This window comes from Balaenoptera borealis (genome assembly GCF_965194805.1).
Source record: "Balaenoptera borealis genome assembly, chromosome: 13".
NCBI classification, from domain to species: domain Eukaryota; kingdom Metazoa; phylum Chordata; class Mammalia; order Artiodactyla; family Balaenopteridae; genus Balaenoptera; species Balaenoptera borealis.
Genome location: NC_138870.1, coordinates 97704664 through 97730442, shown reverse-complemented (window position 1 = coordinate 97730442; position 25779 = coordinate 97704664). Strand labels below are relative to the sequence as shown.

The 25779-nt window shown below is 38.9% G+C and overlaps 1 protein-coding gene and 1 pseudogene across 13 annotated transcripts in view; one reads left to right on the top strand and one right to left on the bottom strand.

The window, feature by feature from the left end:
* The window catches only part of TNRC6B (trinucleotide repeat containing adaptor 6B), a 258554-nt gene that overhangs the window by 145542 nt on the left and 87233 nt on the right, over positions 1 to 25779 (bottom strand). For 11 of the 12 annotated variants that reach the window (XR_014233775.1, XR_014233776.1, XM_082352722.1 and 8 more), the window contains one exon: positions 18393 to 18460. The exons of the other annotated variant lie outside the window; for it this stretch is intronic. Coding sequence is in view for 9 of the 11 variants with exons in the window: in XM_082352722.1 (XP_082208848.1) it covers positions 18393 to 18460 (68 nt within the window). In the remaining 2 variants the exon portion in view is untranslated. The remainder of the gene's footprint in view (positions 1 to 18392; positions 18461 to 25779) is intronic. 12 annotated transcript variants of the gene reach the window in all.
* LOC309610237 (U3 small nucleolar ribonucleoprotein IMP3 pseudogene) lies at positions 720 to 12168 on the top strand (annotated as a pseudogene). The gene has a single exon. The product of its transcript is annotated as a U3 small nucleolar ribonucleoprotein IMP3 pseudogene (transcript).

The following is a 25779-nucleotide window of genomic DNA, read 5'->3' as shown; positions in this document are numbered from 1 at the left end:
AACAAGGACCTACTGCATAGCACAGGGAACTATACTCAATATTTAGTAATAACCTATAAGGGAAAAGAATCTGAAAAGGAATATATATATATATACACACACACACATATCTGTAACTGAATCACTGTGCTGTACACCTGAAACTAACACAATACTGTAAATCAACTATACTTCAATGAAAATAATAACAATAAAATTTTAAAATTAAGTTTTAAAAATTAAAAATAAATAAATAAATAAAAGTGGATAATCCTTTGGAAAGTCTGATCAATTAAAAATAAGAGAGAAGTTATAAATTAACATTAGGGCTGAGAATGGGACATTATAATCACAGATTTGGAGAGGACTTTTTTAAACTGTGAAAGAATTATACATAACTTTATGTCAATAAACCTGAAGATTAAATAAAATGGATGATAGCCAAGGAAAACAGGAATTACCAAGGTCAACTCAAGAAAAGTTATGAAAATAACAACAAAAACCCATTGCAGAAATGTGTTAGATAATTATTCAAAGAACTAGCCACTGAAACTACGTCAGGCACAAGTGGTTTTCTTCTATCAAACAGATAATTTCATGTTATCTCTACTGTTCCCGAACTTATGGAGACAGAAGAGAAAGCTTCCTAATTTCTTCTATGAGGCTAACATATTCCTGATACCCATCTGATACCCATCTGGACTAAGGACGCGTTTTATGAAAAATAAAACTACAGACCAATCTTCATTTGTGAAGACGAACACAAAAATCCTAAGTAAAATATTAGCAAATAGAATTTACCAGTTTTAAGAGAATAATTCATTATGACCATGTAGGGTTTATACCAACAATTCAAGGAATGGTAAATTATAAAATCTATTAACATAACTCTTCATTTCTTCAACAAGTATGCATTAACTGCTTTCTCTGTGTCTGTGCTAGGTGCTGCGGATACAGTAGTATCAAACAGGGTAGGTTCTCGTCCACATGGAGCCAATATCCTCATGGGAGAAGGAAATTCACTGAGAAGGAAGTAAAGAGTTGATGGGATATGGAAAAACTGAGAGAGGCTCACTTCAGATCAGGTGGTTAGGGAAGGCTTTTCTCAGGAGGGGCATTTAAGCTGAGTTGAAAAGCAATTGCTTGAGTGTTGAAAGAACAAGAGGGATGATCAGGAGGCTAGGTCAGGTGACCAGGGGAGAGAGGTGGGAGACAAGCCGAGGAGGTAGGAGGAGCTAGATCATAGTGGGTCTTGCAGGCCACAGAAAGGATGTTATTGTTAAGAACGGTGGAAAGTCACAAAAGAATTTTAAAGCAGGAGAGTGAACAGTGCCATTTTATCCATTACGCAGTCTCCACTTAATATCTCGGATCTACAAGCTTTTTAAGGGTCTAGGCAAATGTTTGGGACCTGAAAAAATATATTTACAAGTCCAAAATACAAAAAGAAAATTATAACCATAAAAATTAATAAATGCTTCAGTGTCCTTGGAATATAACACCCAACAATTTCATTCACTAAGTTTAGCATTTATAAGGTTTCATTACATTTGAAAATAATTCTCACTTTGCAAAAAATACTAAATATGTTAATCATTAAGAAATCTTAGGTGATTACAAATTAAGTCAGTTATTAGTAGCCAAACAATTTCAGAAGCAAAATTATTAAAATTCTTTTAACGTACGATAGCAAAAATAAATAAAACCACGTATTTAATATGGGATGAGGGACTTTCCTGGTGGTCCAGTAGTTAAGAGTCCGCCTTCCAATGCAGGGGACACGGGTTCGATCCCTGGTTGGGGAACTAAGATCGCGGGGCAACTAAGCCCACGCGCCGCAACTAAGACCCAACCCAGCCAACTAAATAAACAAATATTTTTTAAAAAAAATAGGGAATGAGGGTACCTTTTAATATGTTTCCTATAAAGTGGGACAAAGTCTCCAAAACCTCCCAAAGTAAACATTCCAAGGACCCATGGAGGTCTTACTACCACTTTAGGAGAGACAGTTTCAGAGTTATGTGTTCAAAAGCTCATCCTGGCTTCTATATGGAGAATACACTACAGAGGACCAAGTGGAAAAGCAGAGACAAGTTGGAAGGCAACTGTGGACTTCTAGGTGAGGGAGAATAGCCTGGATCAGATGGATGTGGTAGAGGGGTTTCTATCGTAAGTTAGATAACTGGTTGTTGTTAAGAATGCAATCTGTGGGACTTCCCTGGTGGTCCAGTGGCTAAGACTCCATGTTCCCAATGCAGGGGGCCTGGGTTCGATCCCTGGTCAGGGAACTAGATCCCACATGCCGCAACTAAAGATCCTGCATGGGGGCTTCCCTGGTGGCACAGTGGTTAAGAATCCACCTGCCAATGCAGGGGACATGGGTTCGAGCCCTGGTCCGGGAAGATCCCACATGCCGTGGGGCAACTAAGCCCGTGCGGCACAACTACTGAGCCTGCGCTCTAGAGACCGCGAACCACAACTACTGAAGCCTGTGCTCCTAGAACCTGTGCTCTGCAACAAGAGAAGCCACCGCAATGAGAAGCCTGCGCACCACAACGAGGAGTAGCCCCTGCTCACTGCAACTAGAGATGGCTCGCGCGCAGCAACGAAGACTCAACGCAGCCAAAAATAAAATAAATAAATTTATTTAAAAAAATATATATGCTGCATGCCACAACTAAAAGATCCCGCGTGCTGCAACTAAGACCCGGTACAGCCAATTAAGTAAATATTAAAAAAAAAAAAAAAAAAAAAAAAGAATGCAATCTGTGACCATGAAGTATAGTAAGGCCAATCCACCCTTTCAAAAATAAGACTCCAAACTCTGAACTCACTGTTCATTCAGTCAAGAACCATCTTTTAAGCATCTACTATGTATTAGATGCTGTGCTAGAACCAAGCCCAGGAGGGTACAAAGAGGATTTTAACACCTTGAAGGACAGAGACATGTAAATCCATAATTAAAATATAGCATGGTAACTGCCATAATTAAAGTATAAATAGAGATATATAGATAGTTACGCTATAAGAATACAAAGAACTAACTGCTGAGAGTCAGAAAAGGTTACACAGGAGAGGTAAGATTTTAAACGGAGTCTTAAAGAATCAGTAGGAGTTTGTCGTGTAGAAAACAGAGGAAAGGCAAAAGCTTTTCTAAGTTTTATCAACTTCAGCACTACCAAACGACAGCAATGAAGAAGGCTGACGAGAAATAAATGTAAGAACTAAGTTTTTTCAGAATTTTTGTCCCCAACAAAGTCAGAAGGTATATAGATAGAAATAGTAGCCAAAACTACAGTGGAATCTCTAACACAACTAGAATCCAAAATCTTTGGAGAAGGTTAGCATTTACACTCTTATTACACATTTATAAATTAGAATGCTAGCAGACCTTTTAAGGAACACTAAAAAAAAATTCTCAGAGTCTTTAGAACCAAACCTCAAAAGTCAAATTTGCGTCTGGAGGATGCCTTCCTTGACACCTTCTGTTTGAGTTCAGTGTCCTCTGTGCTTCCCGGCACCCTGTACATGCCTCTATGGAAGCGCCTTCAAACCCTATTGTTATTGTTACCCATTTACTTGGTGCTTCCCCCTCTAAACTATGAGCTTCTTAAGGGCAGGGTATATGGTTATTATTTCTATCTCTAGTACACAGGAAGAATTCAATTAATGTTTGCTGAATGAATGACCAAATGAATAAGCAAAAGAATGAATAGATGAATACTATTAACCTGGGTATTTATAAGATGCAAAAGAAACAACACTTAACATCCTATAATTAGGAGATAAGACACTGGACAGTCAACAAGAAAGTATAAGATAAATTGTTAACTATATGGTTCCAACCCTCAGAGAGACAGGAGTTAGAAAATTGAGACACTATAGCTCATTTGAGCTGAGTTTCAAAGGAAGGACAGAATCAGAATGGTCAAAATAGATGTTTCAGCAATGTGTGCCATCCTGTCGTTACAATGGTGGAGTTGGTAGGTGTGCCCGGGCCAAACAGTGGAGCTCCATGGCCCAAAAAGAGTGCTGAATTTTTACTGCACATGCTCAATAATGCATAGTGTAATGCTGAACTTAAGGGCTTAGGAGTAGATTCTCTGGTCATTGAGCACATCCAGGTGAATGAAGTCCCCAGGACGTGGTGCAGGACTTAACAGAGCTCATGGTCAGATCAACCCATACATGGGCTCTCCCTGCCACATTGAGATATCCTTACTGAAAAAGAACAGATTGTTCCTAAACCAGAAGAAGAGGTTGCACAGAAGAAAAAGATATTCCAGAAGAAACAAAAACTTACGGACCAGAATAAATGCCCCCAAAAAATAAATGCAAATAAAAGTAAAACAAAAAACAAAACCAGAAGAATGCAAAAAACCCAGATGCTTCAATATGAAGCTAATGAAGCTTTAGCTGCAGGACCCCTCACTTTCATGGGGCTCTCCCAAAGCCCTAGGAGGGGTCCTGAAACTATGCCCAGATGATCTCTTTTTTTTTTCTTGTAGTAAAATATGTAAAATTTACCATCTTAACCATTTTTAAGTGTACAGTTCAGCAGTGTTAAATATATTCACATTGTTGTGAAACAGATCTCCAGAACTTCTTCATCTTGCAAGTCTGAAATTGTATACCCATTAAACAACTCCCCCTCCCCGCAGCTCCTGGTAACCACCATTTTACTTTCTATTTATATAAATTTGACTACTTTAGATACCTCATAAAAGTAGGATCATACAGTATTTGTCTTTTTGTGACTGGCTTATTTCACTTATAATATTTTCAAGGTTCCATCCATGTTGTAGCATTTAATAGGATTTCCATCTTTTTATGAGTGAATAATATTTCCATTTCCTATATATGCCACATTTTGTTTATCCATTCATCCACCAATGGGACACCTGAGTTGATTCTACCCCTTGGCTATTATGAATAATGCTGCTATGAATATGAGTGTGCAAATATTTCTTCAAGACCTTGCTTTCAATTCTTTTGGATACATACCCAGAAAGGGGATTCCTGGATAATTTGGTAGTTCTATTTTTGATTTTTTGAGGACACTCTACACTGTTTTCCATAGAAGTTATACCATTTTATAATCCCACCAATAGTGCACAAAGGTTCCAATTTCTCCATATCCTTGCCAACATTTGTTATTTTGTTTTGTTTTGTTTTTTTTGATAGTAGTTGTCCTGGTGGGTATGAAATGACATCTCATTGTGGTTTTGATTTGCATTTCCTTGATGATTAGTGATGCTGAGCATCTTTTCATATGCGTAAAGGCCATTTATGTTATCATCTTTGGAGAAATGTCTATTCAAGGCCTTTGGACATTTTTTAATCAGGTTATTTGATTTTTGCTGTTGTTGAGTTGTTCTTTATATATTCTGGATATTAATCTCTTATTAGATAATATGATTTGCAAATATTTCCTCACAATCTGTAGAATGCCTTTTTACTCTATAACTGTGTTCTTTGATGCATAAAAATTTTAAACTTTGATGTAGTTCCATTTGTCTATTTTTGCTTTTATGCCTATGTTTTGGTGTCATATCCAAAAAACCACTGCCAAGTCCAGTGTCATGAAGCTTTTCTCCTATGTTTTCTTTTAGGAGTTTTATAGGTGTAGGTCTTAGGCTTAGGTCTTTGATCCATGTTGAGTTAATATTTGTATATAGTGTAAGATAAGGGTCCAACTTCATTCTTTTGCAAATGGGTATTGAAAATTCCCATTGCCATATGTTGAAAAGACTCTCTGTTCCCCACTGAATGGTCTTAGCACCTTTGTCAAAGATAATCTGACCTTATATGAGGGTTTATTTCTGGGCTTTCTATTCTTTCCATTTGGCTATTTGCCTGTCTTAATGCCAGTACCACACTGTTTTTGATTACTGTAGCTTTGTAATATATTTTGAAATTAGGAGTGTGAGTTCTCCAACTTTGTTCCAAATGACCAATTATTTTTAAAAATGTGCAAAGACAATGTATTTTTCCTCACAATCTTAACACAGATTGTCAAAACCACAGCCTCTTTCCATCTCAACTTCCCCCCACCATGATCCCCTCTGTCAATAGAGTTAAGAGTGGCTGTAGGCATTTGGGGGATTCCTAAAGGGAAAGCTGTGTTGATGATATTCTATTGGTTTTGTTTTTTTTTTAATTAATTAATTTATTTTTGGCTGCATTGGGTCTTCGCTGCGGTGCATGGGCTTCTCACTGCGGTGGCTTCTCTTGTTGCAGAGCACAGGCTCTAGGCGCAAGGGCTTCAGTAGTTGTGGCATGCAGGCTCAGTAGTTGTGGCTTGCGGGCTTAGTTGCTCTGCAGCATGTGGGATCTTCCCAGACCAGGGCTCGAACCCGTGTCCCCTGCATTGGCAGGTGGATTCTTAACCACTGTACCCCCAGGGAACTCCCTTTGGTTTTAATGGAATATATTTATGTGGTTCTCAGTCACTTCCTTGTATGGCTGAGTTACTATTAACCATCCTGTGTACAAAGATGTTGCTGGGCCAACTCACTGTGCATACTGACAGAAATGTGCAGGGCCAGATCATACCGTGATATAAATGTGTCAATTCAAAGAGTATTTCAGGGTAGTCAATATACGAGAAAAAAATGAAGCCTTGCAATCTTATAGCTTATTTATAAAAGATACTTGCTTGAGGTTTTCCCAAAATTGATAACAATCTTACAAATTTATATGATGTAGCCAATAACAGGTTGTGAAGATGAAAGGAACTTCTCTAATCTATCAATAACAAACAACATATTTTGGTCAACCATGCTATAGGAAACACTGAATTATCTCCATCTCTTTTTAGAAAATATCACAGAATTGTCGTAATATGAAGGGTCAATCAAAGAGTAAGCAGCCAAAAAATGTTGGGAAAAAAACATTACAGCAATGTGTTAGGCAAATATTAATACAAATTAATATAAATATGTTATTTTTCTGAATTTTGTATTTGTCAACTTTTAAGTTGCCATTTTTGTGATTTCTTTCCTCATTGTAAATAAATATTCACTTTTGTACCAATTATGTATTTGAAATTTTCTTTTTCTTTTTTAAAAATTTTATTGGAGTACAGTTGATTTACAATGTTGTGTTAGCAAAGTGATTCAGTTATACATATATGTATATTCATCCTTTTTTAGATTCTTTTCTCATATAGGTTATCACAGAATATTGAGTAGAGTTCCCTGTGCTATACAGTAGGTCCTTGTTGGTTATCTGACTTTCTTTTTCCTAAAGAGCATTCCCACAAAACCTAGATTTGCTCCTGGTCAGAAAGAAGGGTCTCTTTGCCTGAACAAAGGCATGAGAGGGGGAAGGAAACGAGATATGCATGGAAGACCTTACTGAGAGACACTGGGCAGGAGCAGGAAGATCCTTTAAACAGTAGAGAAAATATGCATAAGTAGGCTAAAGGCATCTTATGGAGGCCCTTGGAAGCAAAGAAAGAGTTCAGACTTGCATAGAAAATCTTTTTTTTTTTTTTTTTTTGTGCAAAATAATAATCTACTGGCTTACAGGTAGGGACACTTAAAGAGAAGAATCTGTTAAAGCTGGATCTGTTGGAATATATTTAAGAAAGTACTGAATATAAAGTCAAACGTGACAGGTTACCAATTCACTTTTCTTCTGCTAACAATAAATAAAATATTCTTAAGTTAGGATTTTTAGTTACCCCACTTCAGATTTTCAAAGTTAGTGTGCAGAACAGGGATTCTTAACAGTCTGTGGAAACTTACTGACATCTTCATTTATTCAGTATATATTTATTGACGTTTTCTGGTGCCAATGGCAGTGACCATGCTGGCAAAAGTTTCTGTTCTTGTAGAGCTGAAGACAGAGCAAAAAGCCTTAGCCTGACCTTTCACTGCCTGCCATCATGTTGTACCTCCTCTTTACTACAATCTCCCTCCCCCTCCACCCCGTACTTCTGCCAAAACCTCAGTTCACAGACTCCCAGTGGGAAAGGAAAGGCGCAGTGCTTAGGGCAGGACTTGTGTCCATACCCTCCAGTGAACATAAAATTTGGGAGAAATAAACACTACCTTCTCCTCATGACACCACTGGAAATTCTTGCAACTGAACATGCATTTCGTTATCTATATTTACATAATGCTATGTATTTCAAAACATTTTACAACTATACGATAACAGTAATGTCTCCAAAAAAGCAGCCTTAAAACAACAATTTCAAGGAACTGTGCAAATACATTTTACTACATTTTGCCTTTCAAGTAATATTTTTCCATGAAAGCATATTATTTGTCCATAAGTAAAATATAAGCTAAATAAATAAGACTTTTATTAAATTAACTGTAGTTTTCTGAGAGCCACATGAGCTACCCTATTCATTGTTGTTTAAAGTCACCACTTTAACCTGTAAGTGTAGCAGCAATCCACAGTCTAGTCATTTTCAATTATGAAACACAGGAAAAACCTCATAAAATAGAGTTTAGAACTTAAAGATATTTTCAAAGAATTAATTTTTTTAAGTGACTTCAATGTATATTAGAAAATTTATTAGCAACTGAAAGTTTCCCAAAGACCTAGTATAAAATGTTTATGGTTATACTAAAATTCCCAGCAGCAAAAATTCCATGAGCATAACTATCTATTGAACCTCTTTGTGGCATTTTCAAAATACTAATAAACTTGAAAATAACTCTCACTTCCTTTCTCCCAAAAACAATCTGAAAAGATAATATAGAAATCCAGGGACTTCCCTGGTGGTCCAGTGGTTAAGACTCGCACTCCCAATGCAGGGGGCCCGGGTTCCATCCCTGGTCAGGGAACTAGATCCCACATGTTGCAACTAAAGATCCCACACGCGGCAACTAAAAAAGATCCTGCATGCCACAACGAAGATCCCACGTGTTGCAACTAAGATCTGGTGCAGCCAAATAAATAAATATTAAAAAAAGAAATCCAACTATTTTCCTGATGTCCAGCTTACTGCTGTGTAGTAATGATTGAGTTTACAAAGCATTCAATTTGGTACTTCTTAAAAAGTTTATTTCAACATGTATATATTTTAATGGTCCAAAGGAAAAAAAAAGTTGGTGAAAATCTGATGGTAGAAAACAGAAAATTAAATGTTAAAAACAAACAAACCAAAAAACCCTTTCCTATGGCCAAATACCAAGGTTTGTGTTTTGAAGATAATGATCTATAAAATGAGTGATTTGGAAATACTTTCATTTTCTCTGTATTTAGGAAATGCTACAGAGCCTCGCAAAGCCTTTAAATAAGCACCAAAAGAATGGTTCCCAAAGAGTTTAGTGTTAAATTCGGTAGTCAAATATAAAACAAGGGCTATCAACTGTAGAGATTTAGAAAGAATAAACTTTTAAAAGTTGTACCACAGTGTAAGATGAATGTTAGGAAGAGAGAACTGTAGGTTCAGGAGTTAGAGTAGGAGCAGAAATAACGGTAAGGACTAACTATCAGAACTTACAAAAGGTCTGTATAATTAACAATTCAGAAAAATTAAAAGGGCATTTTATAACTAGACAATTTAAGTTGGGAAGAATGTAATTAGTAAGAAGAGAATTTAATCAAGACATTGTTGTTAAGACATTTAAAAAACAGCACCTCAAGCACAAAACCATATTACACCACACTGGGGTATAAAGGGTGGTGCTGACTCCCTAAATTACACTCTTCTCTCTGAATCAATATAAACCTGTCTTCAACACTTCGATTTCCTTACAGGTCTCCGATGCAAGAATAGATTCTCCCTTAGAAAGAGAAGTTAAAAAAGCACCCCAGGAGAGTAGAAATATAGAAAATGATATAATTAATTATATCAACAATCCCTAAAAGGGGGATACTGTCTATAAAATACATTATTAAATGAGATTTTTTTGGTTTTTAAAATTTTAATATGCTTTAAGACAACATATATAACAGATTATCATCTCAACATAAAACAATATAGAGCATCCGAGCCGCCACCATGGTGTGGAAGCTTAAATTCCGTAAGCAGAAGCTGCTGAAGCACATGGTCTTCCTGAACTGGGAGGCCACCGATCACAACCTGCAGGAGCTGCGCGTGTCGCGGTGTCATCGTTTGCAGCGGTACGAGGACGACACACGCTACAACCAGCTGAGCCTTGCTGAGCGCGCGAGCTGCGCCTGCGCGACTGGCCGAAGCACTGCTGGACAAGTATGCTCTCGGCCTAGTGCCCACATGTGGATCACTGGAGCTCTGCAATTTCCTCAAGGCCTCGTCCTTCTGCCGCCGCAGCCTGCCCACTGTACTCCTTGAGCTGCGCCTGGCGCAGCACCTCCAGGCCGCCGTGGCATTCATGGGGCAGGGCCACGTGCACAAGGGGCCCTACGTGGTCACCGACCCCACCTTCCTTGTCACGTGCAGCATGTAGGACTTCGTCATCTGGGCTGACTCGTCCAAGATCAAGCGGCATGTGCTGGAGTACAATGAGGCGTGTGAAGGCTTCGATCAGGAAGCCTATCAGGTCTTGCCTCGCCAGGGCCGCATTTTATAGATGGGGAAGCTGAGAACGGATGCCTAAGATTCCATGAAGGCGTTCTCCCCAAGAGTATGGCAGTCAATCATCGGTTCTTAAGAACTTGGCTCCTCAGCTACAGGCCACGCACAGAGCCAAAGGGTATGCTCCTTTTCCACGAAATTTTCTTAGCCTTTGGACAGTTGATAATTAAATAACTGCCTTATGGGAAGCGGTTTTGTGCTGCACTGGGGAATTGTTAGATTTTTTTTTTTTTTTTTTTGATGTGGACCATTTTTAGTCTTTATTGAATTTGTTACAATATTGCTTCTGTTTTATGTTTTGGTTTTTTGGCCAGAAGGCATGTGGAATCTTAGCTCCGCGACCAGGGATAGAACCCTCATTCCCTGCACTGGAAGGGGGAGTCTTACCACTGGACCCCCAGGGAAGTCCCAACTGTCGGATTCTTGTACCTGAAACACTGTAGTGTGAAAGCAAGGACGCTGGGGGGGTGCTCCCCCGCCCTCAGCTTTCCCTTCATTTTCTTCCCCCGCCCCCCAGCTTTCCTTTCATTTTCTTGTAGACGGACAGTTTGGTTTAATTTATTTAACTCAAATTCTTGCTCCTGTTCGTGATTAAGCAGTTTACAGATGATGAAGAGTTTGGTCTCAAGTTTTCATAAAATGGATGAGGTTTTAATGTTCAGAGTCCTTTCTCTTATTTAAAGGAATGCTCTCCTAATGCCAACAAATGGCCTAACTGCTTTTTAAGTGCAATAAATAAATAAACAAACAATATAAAAGTTATTAATTTTACATTCTTTTTTTGTACTAAGTCTTTGAAATCCAGGCTATATTTTACATTTAAGGTACATTTCAATTTGGTTGCTATTTTTTTTTATTATGGTAAAAAACATTAAATTTTATATCTTAACTATTTTTAAGTATACAGTTCAGTGGTATTAAGTATAGTCACTTTGTTTTGCAACAGATCACTAGAATTTTCTCATCCTGAACTCTATACCTATTAAATACTAATTCTCTCTCCTCTCTCCCCATAGCCATTGGCAACCACCTTTCTACTTTGTATTTCTATGATTTTGACTACATTAGATACCTCATATGGGTGGAATAATACAGTATTTGTCCTTTGTGACTGGCTTATTTTGCTTAGCATAATGCCCTTGAGGATCATGCACGTTGTAGCATGTGACAAGACTTCCTTCTTTTTTAAGGCTTCATAATATTCCATGTATGTATATACCACATTTTCTTTATCTGTTCACCTGTTAATGGACATTTGGGTTGCTTACACCTCTTGGCTATTATGAATAATGCTGCAATAAATATGTGTGTGCAAATATCTCTTTGAGATCCTGCTTTGAGAGAGTTGTTTTTTTTTTTTTAATTAATTAATTAATTAATTTATTTTTGGCTGTGTTGGGTCTTCGTTTCTGTGCGAGGTCTTTCTCTAGTTGCGGCGAGCGGGGGCCACTCTTCATCGCGGTGCGCGGGCCTCTCACTCTCGCGGCCTCTCGTTGCGGAGCGGAGGCTCCAGACGCGCAGGCTCAGTAGTTGTGGCCCACGGGCCTAGCTGCTCCGCGGCATGTAGGATCTTCCCAGACCAGGGCTCGAACCCGCGTCCCCCGCATTGGCAGGCAGACTCTCAACCACTGCGCCACCAGGGAAGCCCCCGAGAGAGTTGTTTTTAATGATGACCTTTCATAAAATGAACCAAAAGAATTAAGAAAATTCAATCGATAAAAACTTACTAGAAAAATTGAATTATTTTAGTAGGTTAAAAGCAAATATCTTTTGAGAATATGAGTGAATTTCAGCATGGAGATGTAAAGCTTAGATTTGTTTATAAGCTATATTAAAATTTTTTTTAAAGGAGGAAATGAAAAAGAGGCCAAACTCATCTTGTTAATATACCAAAACTGATATCTAACTTCAAAATAATTTACAAGATAGATGACCATATGTGCGTGGGTTTATCTCAAAAAAAAAAATTACAAGAAATGATATGCCCACAAATAACTAGACCACCACTTGTATCATAAATAAAACCAAATCAAAATCCTGCCTGGGTAGAAACATTTTATCTGGAATGAGCTTTCAATAAGCATGATCAAACACAATCTATGAGCAAGTATCTGCTCATGTTGTGTTTTAAAAAGCTGTAATAGTTTTATATTTACCCCTGTGTCAAACACATCATGTGATTAATACTGTGTGAGTTTAGTGTAGTAATTATATGGCAATAACCTTGGTTTGTCTGATTTGCTTCAATAGCTCATAAAGTGAATATCCTCAGAAAAATGATTATATTAGATACACTAATAGTAAATAAACCTCATTAAAAAGCAATAATATTGGGACAATATATACAGACAAATGTTTAAAGCTATACATTCTACTAAATCTTATTCACATGTACACCAGAAATCAGCACAACTGATCTAAATATTAACAATTTAGCACAAATATTTTTCAATATCAAAAGGCAATTATTTTTTCAAGAAGCTTTCTACATGCATAGCTACCTTAGTCTACCTATTAATAGAACTTATTCCATTGAAATAAACATCACAGAAATAAAATAATTTTTTCAAGACTTCCAGAACCTATGGTAAAAATGTTAAATGAAGAAACAAGGAAAGTGGCACAGATCAGCTAACAGAAATAATTTTAGACCTAATCCTTACTAGAATTTGCTCTGTGACCTTGAGCGAGTTATATAATCCCTGTGCTCCACCTGCCTCCGTTAGTGAAAAAGGCTCTCCGTACAAGCTAATACCAATGAATGAGAGCCATTTTGGAAACCAATTCAGAAGAAAATTAAGTTAGATCTTTGCCTCATACCATACACAAAAATGAGTACCAGTTCAATTAAAGGTATAAAAGTGAAAAATACAGCAGAAAAACTCAGGACATTTCATCATGTTAGGGTAGGAAAGACTTCTTTAGGAAAGCACAAAACATAGAAGCCATAAAGGCTGATTTTACTACATAAAAATGTAAATGGTTTATTAGTATGACAGATACCCCAATGTTAAAAGATAAGGCCTGGGAGAAAATATTCAGAACATCTCAAAAGACAAAGGTTAATATCTACACTTTGCAAAGGGCTCCTATAAAACTATCAAAACAATCCAAAAGAAAAATGGGAATCGTAGGTAAATAGGGTGGTAACACGAAATAAAAATCAATGGCCAATAAACGAACAAAAGACATTCCATCTTATTAGTAAGCATAAAAGTGCAAATTAAAACAATAAAATATTAGAGTGGCAAAAATTCAAAGATAAATAATTTTATTGTCATCAAAGGTGTGGAGGAGGGAGACGCAAGAGGGAAGAGATATGGGAACATATGTATATGTATAACTGATTCACTCTGTTATAAAGCAGAAACTAACACACCATTGTAAAGCAATTATACTCCAATAAAGATGTTAAAAAAAAAAAAAGAAATTATTTGATCAATACATTTTTTCACTCATCAAGTAAACTCTAAAATCTGCTTCCCATGGGCCGAATGGGAATCCAACAATAAGAAAGAGAGTGTGAGTTTAACCTTGAGAAACTTAAAAGAATTTTATAATTGAGAACTGGATCTTGACATTTCTGAGGAAAATGACTGTGAGGAACACCTACCAATAGGGCGAATCAGAGAATGGATCTGAATGAATGGAAACATTGAATGGAGGTGTGGAATTCATAAACCTCAGCTAAAATTGGAGTCCCAACAGGCCTGTAGGGGTAGCTCTCAAACCACCCCCCACGCATCTTCAATCACTCTGAATAGGAAGAGATGTACACCTCCGTCTCCAGCAGGAAGATGCTGCTTACTTCACTACCCAGCCGGAAGAAGAAAAGTTCTCTCACGGGACCACAGCCCAGCCAATCAGAGACTAGCAGTCCAACCAATGAGAAGCTTCCATACTTTGGATTCTCAGCTTCCTCCAATGGACTCTTTGGTTACTTCAGCCCCCTCCCAACTCCCCCTTTTTTCCTTATAAAAACAAGTTCCCCTTCCTTGTCTCTGCCCTTGCCTATGCTCCGCCATATTTCACGTATCCCGGATTGCAGTTCTGGCTATTCTTGAATAAACTCGCGTTTGCTGGTTTAAAAAAAAAAAAAAAAAGGTGTGGAGGAATGGGCACTCTTATTCACTGCTGATGGAAATGAACACTGATATAGCTCTTTTGAAAGGTAATTTGATAGCAGCTACCTCCTTGTAAAAAAATAAACATGCCCATGAGCCAAACAGCTCCATGTCTAGACATCTATTTCAGAAATACACCTGTGTATAAAGATATAAGAATAAGTATGTTCAATAAAGTATTATTTGTAATAATCAAAGAAGCGAAGGCCACCAAAATATTTATTAGAGAATAATGACTATAGTACATCAGTTCAACAGAATGTTTTGCAGATGTTTAAAAGAATGAAATAGACTGCAAAAGATGTCAGATGAAACAAGCAAGTCTCAGAAGAATTATATTAGGAAAAAAATCTATTTAGTTGTTTTTTCTAAATATACAGAAAATGTTTAAGAAGATGAGGAAGGGAAGGAGGGTAAAAGAAGAGTCTCATTTTTATTTCTAAATCCACACTTACTATTTGAATGTTTTATGACAACCATGTATTACTTTTATAATTAAAAAAAAAAAAAGAATGGATGGGAATTTCATAAGTTATTCAGCAATGTGTCACTCACAGGATCTAGAATGTAGTATTCAGTTCCTAGATCCTACTACCCAGGATTCAATCATCCTTTGCTAACTGCAGTTCTGAGATACAAAAAATAAAAAATAAAAATTTTTTTCACTCTTTTTATTTCTGTTGCCTCAAACAAAAGAACACAGCACCTTTGCTCCCCACTCCCACAGAAGAGGTGGGCAGGTCTATCGGAGGAAGCCCCAGAGAGAAGATTCATTTCTGCTTTATCATTTCAATATATGATAGCAGACCAAGCCCAGAAAAAAACAAACAACTCCTTCCCACTAAAAAACAAAACAAAATAAAACAAGATTAATCTGTGAAAAGTCAGAGATTTGTGAAAACAAAACAATCAAGAGGAATGGTAAGGATACAACCCATGACGTTTCAAGTCTGCTGGGGCTGTTTTAAGTTCTCTAAAAGAAGTACAGTTTGTATAACATAAAACTTGTGGGAGAATCTATCCCAGCAATGTTTCCTGAATACCTAAAGAAGCTGATTCAGGATAGGGGTTACTGGAGCAGGTTTTTAAAGATAAAGACTGGTTTGTTTGGGAAATGGATACCCTTCAGAGAATAGAACCTTCATCTGTGTTTTAAAAATAGGCTTTATGCCATTTTCACTGTTTCCCCCAACTCACTCTTATCCATGAGACTTTGATCTTGACAGCTGCAATTTTGCTAGACACAATACTTTTCAGGAACATAGATCCCAAGGTTGGCAAAGAATTTGCATTCAAGAGATGTTATAAAACACTTTAAAGTCAGAAAGATCCAGTTCAAATCCTAACTTCCGTTTCAAGCTGCATTACCATGGGCAAGTTACCGACCCCAATACCTGAAGTGGAGACACTGTAAGGGTTGGAAATAACATACACAGCACCTTAAGCAAAGTTCTCAGTGCACAGAAAACCCTCGTCAAATGGGAGCTATGATTTTTATATTATAATACCTTTGACCTGAGTCTGGGAGGGGGGAGTGGATAAGGGGGCAGGGCAACTGAAGTGTTCCTAGTTCCCTCTACTGGGACTAGTTGTTTGGCTTTCTATCTTGCTAAAGATGAATTGATTCCATCCGCCCATGCAGAATATAAGTGCATTTGACAGAATACAGCAAAGTTAGGATTTATATTGTAAGCTATTTTTAAAACTGCCTGGTTAGCAAATTAAACCAGCTGTGAAAATATCCTGGTTTCCATTCACAACAAATACAACACAAACATTCTCCTTTAATGAACCTGGCCTCAGGGCAGCATAGCATATTCTGCATAATTCATTCCTAAGGGTTTCAGAGACATAATTTTCATAGGACAGACCAAAACTAAATTATTTTCTAGGAAAAAAAAAAAAAGATGAGAGAAAAGAGTTTCTCTCTACAGATTTTCTGTAAATTCCATGAATCACTGTCCCATTCAACTTAGAAGACTACTGTCTGAATAAAAAATAGTTATGTCAGTACTTTAAGCCAGTCTTAACTGTTTTTCCTTTAAAAGGGCATATGAAACACCACTCTGCTCTGCAACATAATTTTTCAAGTTCTGTGACAGAGGGAGGAAAAAATCTACTCACTGCCACACAAAAGCTACCTAGAGGACTCTCAATTTCAGATTTAAAACTTATCACTCCTTAAGAAGCTGGAGGAGGGGCTTCCCTGGTGGCGCAGTGGTTAAGAATCTGCCTGCCAATGCAGGGGACACGGGTTTGATCCCTGGCCCGGGAAGATCCCACGTGCCGCAGAGCAACTAAGCCCGTGTGCCACAACTACTGAGCCTGTGCTCTAGAGCCCGTGAGCCACAACTACTGAGCCCACGTGCCACAACTACTGAAGCCCGCGCACCTAGAGCCTGTGCTCCACAACGAGAGAAGCCCACACACTGCAACGAAGAGTAGCTGCCGGGCTTCCCTGGTGGCGCAGTGGTTAAGAATCTGCCTGCCAGGGCTTCCCTGGTGGCGCATTGGTTGAGAATCCGCCTGCCAATGCAGGGGACACGGGTTCGAGCCCTGGTCTGGGAAGATCCCACATGCCGCGGAGCAACTGGGCCCGTGAGCCACAATTACTGAGCCTGCGCGTCTGGAGCCTGTGCTCCGAAACAAGAGAGGCCACGATAGTGAGAGGCTCGCGCACCGCAATGAAGAGTGGCCTCCGCTCGCTGCAACTAGAGAAAGCCCTCGCACAGAAGCGAAGACCCAACACAGCCAGAAATGGATAAATAAATAAATTTTTCAAAGAATCTGCCTGCCAATGCAGGGGACACGGGTTCGAGCCCTCGTCCGGGAAGATCCCACATGCCGCGGAGCAACTAAGCCTGTGCACCACAACTACTGAGCCTGCGCTCTAGAGCCCGGGAGCCACAACTACTGAGCCCATGTGCCACAACCACTGAAGCCTGTGCACCTAGAGCCTGTGCTCCGCAACAAGAGAAGCCACGACAATGAGAAGCCTGCGCACTGCAATGAAGAGTAGCCCCCGCTCACCGCAAGTAGAGAAAGCCTGTGCACAGCAGCGAAGATGCAATACAGCCATAAATAAATAAATTAAAAAAAAAAAAAAAAGCATAGGCCCTGCTCGCCACAACCAGAGAAAAGCCCACGCAGCAACGAAGACCCAACGCAGCCAAAAATAAAATAAATAAAATACAAATAAATAAATTTATAAAAAAGAAAAAAAAAGTTAGAGGAGACATCCTGAATTACTTAGAACGTTGGCTAAGTTATATTATTTATAATTCCTGTTCCTTTAGGGAAACAATTTGTTATTTAAACAAAGATCAGAAGTATAAGTAACTAATGGAATAGAATTTCAGGAAGTATTATTCAAATGAATTCACACTTGGAATGCAGGGTAACAGTCTATTAATTAAGTTCACTTCATAAAGACATTGCTAAGAAAAGGATATACCATTTTACGCTGTCTTTGGAAATCAACCAGACTGAGTTAGTTCAGTTTGGAACATCCTAAGCCTTAAAGCCTTTGCTAAAGCGTGACATAAATTTTGATTAGTCAAGTGTGAAAAACTACAAAGCCAACTTTCTTGTCCCTCCAGTTAGTCTGTCTATAAATAGAAGCAATGCATTAACAGCCACCAAAGCAATTCGTGAGTTCCACAATGTGCCCAACATATACATCCCTTGCAAACATGCTCTCAGCATGTTTAACCAAAGTGTTTCTGAAGATCTGTAATAAGACCCTTTTTAAATAAACTGTAACTCACTGTTTGCTTTCTTCACCAGGAGGTGGAGTCTTGCCATGCCCTTCCATTACAAAATCCTCCTGTTCCACCTGCAAAGGCAAGTACCACAAGTCAGCAGTAGTCAGTAACTAAGATGCAATCACTCCAAAGTGCCAGGGCCTGTGCTTACAGAACCGCATGGCATTTCACTATACTGCCTAGGACAGAAGCCTCAGCCAGTGGTTTTCACTCTCCAGGTTTGCTTATGGCATCTCTGCTTGGGTGACCAGATTTGCAGAATAAAAAAGGAAGCATGCTGATTTGCAATTCGTAATTGTGACAAAAGATTAGCATCCAGAATATAATAAAGAATTGCTATGAATCAGTAAGAAGAAGACAACCTACCAGAAAAATTTACAAAATTATTGAGTAGGAATTTCACTGAGGGGGATGCATAAATGGCCCTAAACTTATGAAAAGATGTTCAATCTCCTGTCAATCAGGAAAATGCAAATTAAAACCACAAAGAGATACCATTTCACAACCACCAGGCTGGCTAAAATTAAAAAGTTGGGCAATACCAAGTGTTGACAAGGGTGCAGAGCAACAGCAGCTCTCATCCGTTCCCAGTGGGAGGGAAAATTGGTGCCACTACTTGTAATAAGTTTGCCCTTACCTAGTACACTTGACTATGTACTTACTGTACAAACCAGTGGTTGCACTTCTAGGTACATACCCTAGAGAAACTTCTGCACATATACAAAAATATTTTTTGGAGCATTATTTTTAACAGGAAAAAAAAAATAAACATTCATCAACAATAAAGTAGATAAATAGGCTATGGTGTTTTAAGACAATAGAATATTATACTGCATGAAAATGAATGAACTACAGAAACACACCTCAACCTGGATGAGTTACAAAAACACAATACTAGGTGAAAGAAGCAAGTCACAAAAGAATACATACACAGTTTAAATCCATTAATATAAAATTCCAATATATACATTTTTAAGCCATATATGTGTATATATAGACATATATGTATATTTATGGTTTATAAAACTATAAAGAAAAGGGAATAACTATTACAAAACTTAAGCTAATTAGTATCTTAGGGAGTCGGGCAAGAGGGATTCGATCAGGAAGGGACACATGGTGGTTTCTGGGGTATGGTTAAATTCTATTTCTTGACCTATGTAGTAGGTATATGGGCATTTATTTTATGATTATTCTTTTAACTGTATGTTTTTCTTTTCTCTTTTATATGTATGGTTTATTTCTCAATGCAAATTTTCAAAGGAAAAAGAAAGCATTTTACTATTCCAGATGGTTTACTGATCAATAAAGGAAGATAAGTACAGAGATAGAGCTACCTCCACAAACTGGGACTATCAGTCCTATGAAAACTTCCCCAAAAGGCATAATCTTAAAATATCAAACAGAAGTATTCAAGGAGATAGATATCAACAGATGTATTCAAGGATTATTCCCTACTTAGAAAAATACCGTCCATTTCTTATAGAACCTAGTAATCTGGAAGACAGACAACAGTAACATAGATACACACCATAATGAAACCCAAATAAAACAAAAGGCTTTCCAGCTCTGCAACCCTCTGCAGTCTTCATTTCTCAGAAATACTGGAGAAGATGGAATAGTATTAAGAGGCTACGTTTCAAAAAGAACAGAAAAATCGAGAGGTTTACTTTATTTCCATTAAAAGGAGAAACTGGAGGAAGTGTAAGCAAGAATAATAAAAGACACATACTGCATACTGTGAAATTCAAACCAGGTTTCGACTTTTATTCTTCTCTACGGACTTCCTGATTCTGCAGCCTACCAGATTTTGCCAAGGAGAGGGAGGATTCTTCCATCCTAAATTTACACAGTGATCTAAACCTCCAGAAGAAAAAACATGGTTATAATGTTGCAAAGGGAACTTTATGAGGAGCTGGAGATGATCTTGATCTGGGTTGTGGTTACAAGAAAGTACACATACGCGGAAAAAAAAAAATCACTGAACTGTACATTTTATGCACTTAACTCTACAAATAAATGTTATGCTTTAATTAGAAAAAAAAAGATGACACATTGTTTAAATTTATTAAAGTTCCTTGTAATCATTTTCTCAAAGAATGACTATTCTCCCACTTATATATATTATGAAAATTTCTTGATTTTTGACCTTTAAAAATCCTCCCCAGTTAAAGAGCTCTACATTGTGGACTTAGCCTCTGCTTAGTAGTTTTTTTTAAAAAGGCTTATCTAGGGACTTCCCTGGTGGTGCAGTGGTTAAGAATCCGCCTGCCAATGCAGGGGACATGGGTTCGATCCCTGGCCTGGGAAGATCCCACATGCCGCAGAGCAACTAAGCCCGTGCGCCACAACTACTGAGCCTGCGCTCTAGAGCCCACAAGCCACAGCTACTGAGCCCGCGTGCCACAATTACTGAAGCCCATGTGCCTAGAGCCCGTGCTCCACAACAAGAGAAGCCACCGCAATGAGAAGCCCGTGCACCGCAACGAAGAGTAGCCCCTGCTTGCCGCAACTAGAGAAAGCTTGCGCGTAGCAACGAAGACCCATTGCAGCCGAAAATAAATAAATAAATAAATTTATTTTTAAAAAGTCTTATCTATAACCATTTCTAATTAGCACAATAATGAAAAGAAATAATAATCAAAAAGCCCACAGCTTGGGACTTCCCTGGTGGCTCAGTGGTTAATAATCCGCCTGCCAATACAGGGGACATGGGTTCGAGCCCTGGTCTGGGAAGATCCCACATGCTGTGGAGCAACTAAGCCCATGCGCCGTAACTACTGAAGCCCGCGCGCCTAGAGCCTGTGCTCCGCAACAAGAGAAGCCAGCGCAATGAGAAGCCCGTGCACCACAACAAAGAGTAGCCCCCGCTCGCCACAACTAGAGAAAGCCCGTGTGCAGCAACGAAGACCCAATGCAGCCAAAAATTAAAACAAAACAAAACCCCATAGCTTCAACAACCTCCCCTACACTGGCTTTCGAATCTTTAACTGCAGCCCTCATATTTTGCATATTTGGGTCTCTACTTGGATGGCCCAATAGGTCCAAAATGAAACATCATCTTTGGCCTTAAATTTCCACTCCTTTTTATATCCCCTATCTCTGTAAATGGTGCCATCTTCACCAAGATCCTTAAACAGGAAACCTACAGTCAAGGTTATAGGTTCTCCACCTTCCTTCCTTAACCCCACATCCTATTAATCACCAAGTACAGTGGCTTCTACCTCTAAACAGCTCTCATACCCATTATCCCTTCTTTATCCTCTTTAACTGCCATAGTTAAAGCCAGCTTCTCTAAATCTCACTGCTACAAAAACCTTCTCACTAGCCTTTGTGCTTCTGGGTCCCATCTCATTTCAATCCATCCTCCAAACCACTTCCATCAAATGGACTTTGTGAAATGCGAACATGATCACATCACTCTCCTTGAAATTCTTCAGTGGCACTCTATCACCTGGTCTTGAGGGATAAAATTTCAGTTCATTTGCCTAAGTGATCTTTATTATCACCCCTGCCTCACTCACCCCTTCTGAACCCCTGGTGGAGCACACACCAACTCTTCACCCCTCTGTGCCTTTACATATAATGTCCCTTCTTGCCTAGAAGCCCTGGTCTTCTGCCTTACATATACTTCATATTTCTGCTCATTCTTTTAAGTATTAATTAAAATGCTTTTCCCCAGAAGATACTACCTCCTTCACCAGGGTTCATACCTTTTCTCACTCTTCATCATCTCAGAAGGCAATAAAAATGGTCCAGAAAGATCACTGCTCCTTATTGCCACTTCCTGTTTTTCTCAAGTCCACTTCCAGTCCCTTCGCATCTTAATTTCTTTTTTCTACAAATGTCTTGAACACTTTGAACTTAATTTGATGATCCCCACCACTCCTCCCCCTTGACCTCATTTTCAGGAGCTTCAGTACTTTTATTCATAAAACTCACACCATATCCTCACCTTTCTCCCATTACCATTCATTCATTCAACAAATTATTTATTGGGTACATACTACATGCTAGGTGCTGTGCTGAGGTAATGGGGAAGAAGACAGTCTTTGCCCCCCAAAAAACTTACGGATTGGTGGGAAAGACAAACAAAAACTAGTCAATTAAAATACAGTGTGAGAATGCAACGAAACAAGGAAGGAAGGGCACTTAACTCAGTTTAAAGGCATCAGATACTCTAGACCCATCCTAGACAAAAGATCCATCTCCTTCCTGCTTCAGGGAGGAGATGGGCAGGACCGGATGCTGGGCCTCGCCATCCATCTGGACCGCTCCACACCGAGGTCCATGAATTCTGAAATCCGCCTCCGACCATAAGTGCCTCTTCCACTCCCTCCCTCCATATGAATCTGTAAGGAGTCCTCATTGTCAGGTCTACTTCTGTGGTTCTTCTCTTTCCTCGGAGTCTATTCAGAGGCTCACCCGCAGGCATTTCAGGGACTTTCCTCCATAATGTCCTAGATTTGCTCACCACCAACTTGTCCTTAGGACATTCCTGTCTTGCCAAACCCTTCTCTTTTTCTCTTCAGCTCCTGGAGTGCAGAGCTGGAGAAAGTTACAAAACTGGTTCCTTTACAAATTATACCAGTTAACTTCCACTCAGTGCTGACATTCAGCACCTCTGCCTGGAAGGCCCATCTTCATCCTGTCTTTCTGGTGAACTTCCATTTCACCTTCAAAAACTGGTTGAAAGTTACTTTTTTAGGAAGCATTTTCTGATATCTCCTGGCACTTCCTCCTCCTCCCTTCCAGGTGCTCCTTCCCAGCAGCTCTGTAAGGTTTAGCCAGCAGCTGTGATCCTTTGTTCACCTGCTTCCCCCCACTCCCCCAAACACAGCCTCTAACACAGCCCTTCTGGTCGGTTGTTCATTCTTTCAACACAACTGCCAAATGCCTTCTAGGTGCTAAGAACTGGGCTGAATGACTGACCTACTACACCACACTCCTTACTTATTTATCCTGTACCTTTTCTATCTCCTCAAAGACTCTAAACCCATCCACTAAGCATCCTCCCTAAGTCTTTCCTTTCTGAAGATGACAATGCTATCCCACACAAAGTCCCAAAAGCCTCTCGTTTTTTTCTCTCGTGAGTATATCACAAACCTCTGTGTCATTGCCCATTTGCCCCCCACTGACTGCTCTGCAAGGCTAACCTCACCACTTGTTTCCAAACTCATGACCTACACCACACTGCCTTCTCTGGGATCTCACTATCTAAGGAACCCTTCTTTCTCCCTTTCCAGTAAATTCAACTCCTCAAGCTACAAATATTTTATAATCTCTTCCATTCTGAAAAATTATTTTTGGCCTTGTGATCCTCTCCAACTATCCTCCTGTTTTTTCCCTTCCCTTTACTAACCAAATTCTTCAAAGACTAAACTACACCCCCATTTCTTCCGTGTTCTCATCACTGAGCACGCTCTTCTGCTGCTTCCCCCACCAACACATATGTACCTCCCTTCTCCCAATATATCCCAATATCCTCCCAATATAAATCACAATTTTTGTTCAAATCAATATTCAGTGCTAGCAGTGCTATTACTCAGTAAAAAACACATACAGCTGGATCATATGGAATAGTTAATTTCCTTTCTTGTACAATTTTTTCTTTTCCCTGGAACTAACAATTACTACTTCCTCTTATACTTTCTTTCAATTTTTTTGGCTTGGTATTTATTATGTATTTTTAACTAATTCGCCCTCAAACCCTTCAACAGAGCTGTGAGTCTCCTCTTAAATAAGTTCAAACACTTCAGGTAATCTATCAATTTCACTCTGGTCTTGGAGACATTCCTCAGGGGTTTTCTCCTGTTCCAGCTGAGACTGTTTGCTCTCTAGACTGCTCAATAGCTGACACTTTGCCAGGGATGACTCTTTCCCTTCATCTCTGGGACTCCTTGCTCTCTCCCCTTCACTGAGCATCTGTTTCCTTTTTCTCCCTCTTTTATGGTTTATTCCTGATTTAGGTGGAACACAGACTTCAATGATTTCCTAATAAAAGGTATACAGGAAGTGAATTTTTTGAGATCTTGAATGACTGAAATGTCCTTATTTTATCTATATATTTAACATATAGAATATTTTTATCCACATACATAATCAAATATAGCATTTCAAGTTAGTAAATGTTTTTCCCCCCAAAAATTTGAAGGCCATGTCCACTGTCTTCTAGCACACAGAGTTGCTAGATAGAAATTCGATAGTATTATAAATACTAATGTTTTGGATATAACCTGTTTCTTCTCTGGAAACTTTTAGGATCCTTTCCTTTTCCTCAGGTTTCTAAAAATGCAAACCACTAAGTATGGTCCTTCTTTCATTTATTGAGCTGGTACTGGGTAAATACTTGCAATTCCAGAAGTTCTAGTTCTTCAGGTTTGGGATATTTTCTCTACTTATTTAAATATTTGAAAATTTTATCCCCTCCAATTTCTTTTCTCTACTTCAGGAATTCCTGTTACCCAGTACTGAGTCTACAGGACTCATTCCTTAATTTTCTTCTTTATCTCTCCACTTTTATCACTTTGACTTTTTATTTTACTTTCTGGAGATTCTCTTAACCTTTCAATACTTTCAATTAAAATGGTTTTCCTGCCCTTGCAGTTTAATTTTAAGAGCTCTTCCTTGTGCTCTGAACAGTCCTTTTTTTAATAGTCCTGTTCTTATTTCCCGATTATATAATCCTTATTTCTGAGGATATTATGGAGTGTTTTTATTTTGTTTGCTTTATTTTCTTTCGCTCCCTGTATAATCTGTTTCCTCCAAGTTCCTCTTTGATCTTTGGTTTGGTCACTATCTTCCATTCACAGGTTTTTATCAAATGTCTGGTCATCTTCTGCTATCCACTGATTTTTAAGAGTTAAGTCCTAAAGAGCTCAAAAGTGCTTTTTGTATATGGAGAAGGGGGAGGACATTGCTTATCCCGTGGCTGGCTTCCTGGATATAAGGAGGGGACCTGGCCATTTCATTGGGAGAACACTCAGATGCCTACATCTGTATATTCTTTTTCCCCCCCTGGGTTGTTCAATTGCCCAGAGAGGTAACCCTTCAATCCTCAGCCTAACAGGTATAAGCCTGGCTTCCAGTGTTCTGGGACTGAATGGGGGAAGAGAGCTGGCACATTCTCACCTAGTATGTGACTTTGATTTAATCCTTCTGTTTTTAGTTAGGTTCTCTACCCCTCCCCCGCCCCCTGCTTTGCCAGGGTGGGAGAAGAATAGCTATCCATCCATCTGTGGATATGAGGGGCAGGATACCTGGGACCCTGCTCCTTGTAAATTCTTCAACCAAACCTGCCATTTTCAGGGTCACTCCAAAAGCTTTCTAGCTTCCAAAATTCCGTTGGCGTCTCTTATCTACTTCACCTCCTCTTCCACTCACTTTTTTT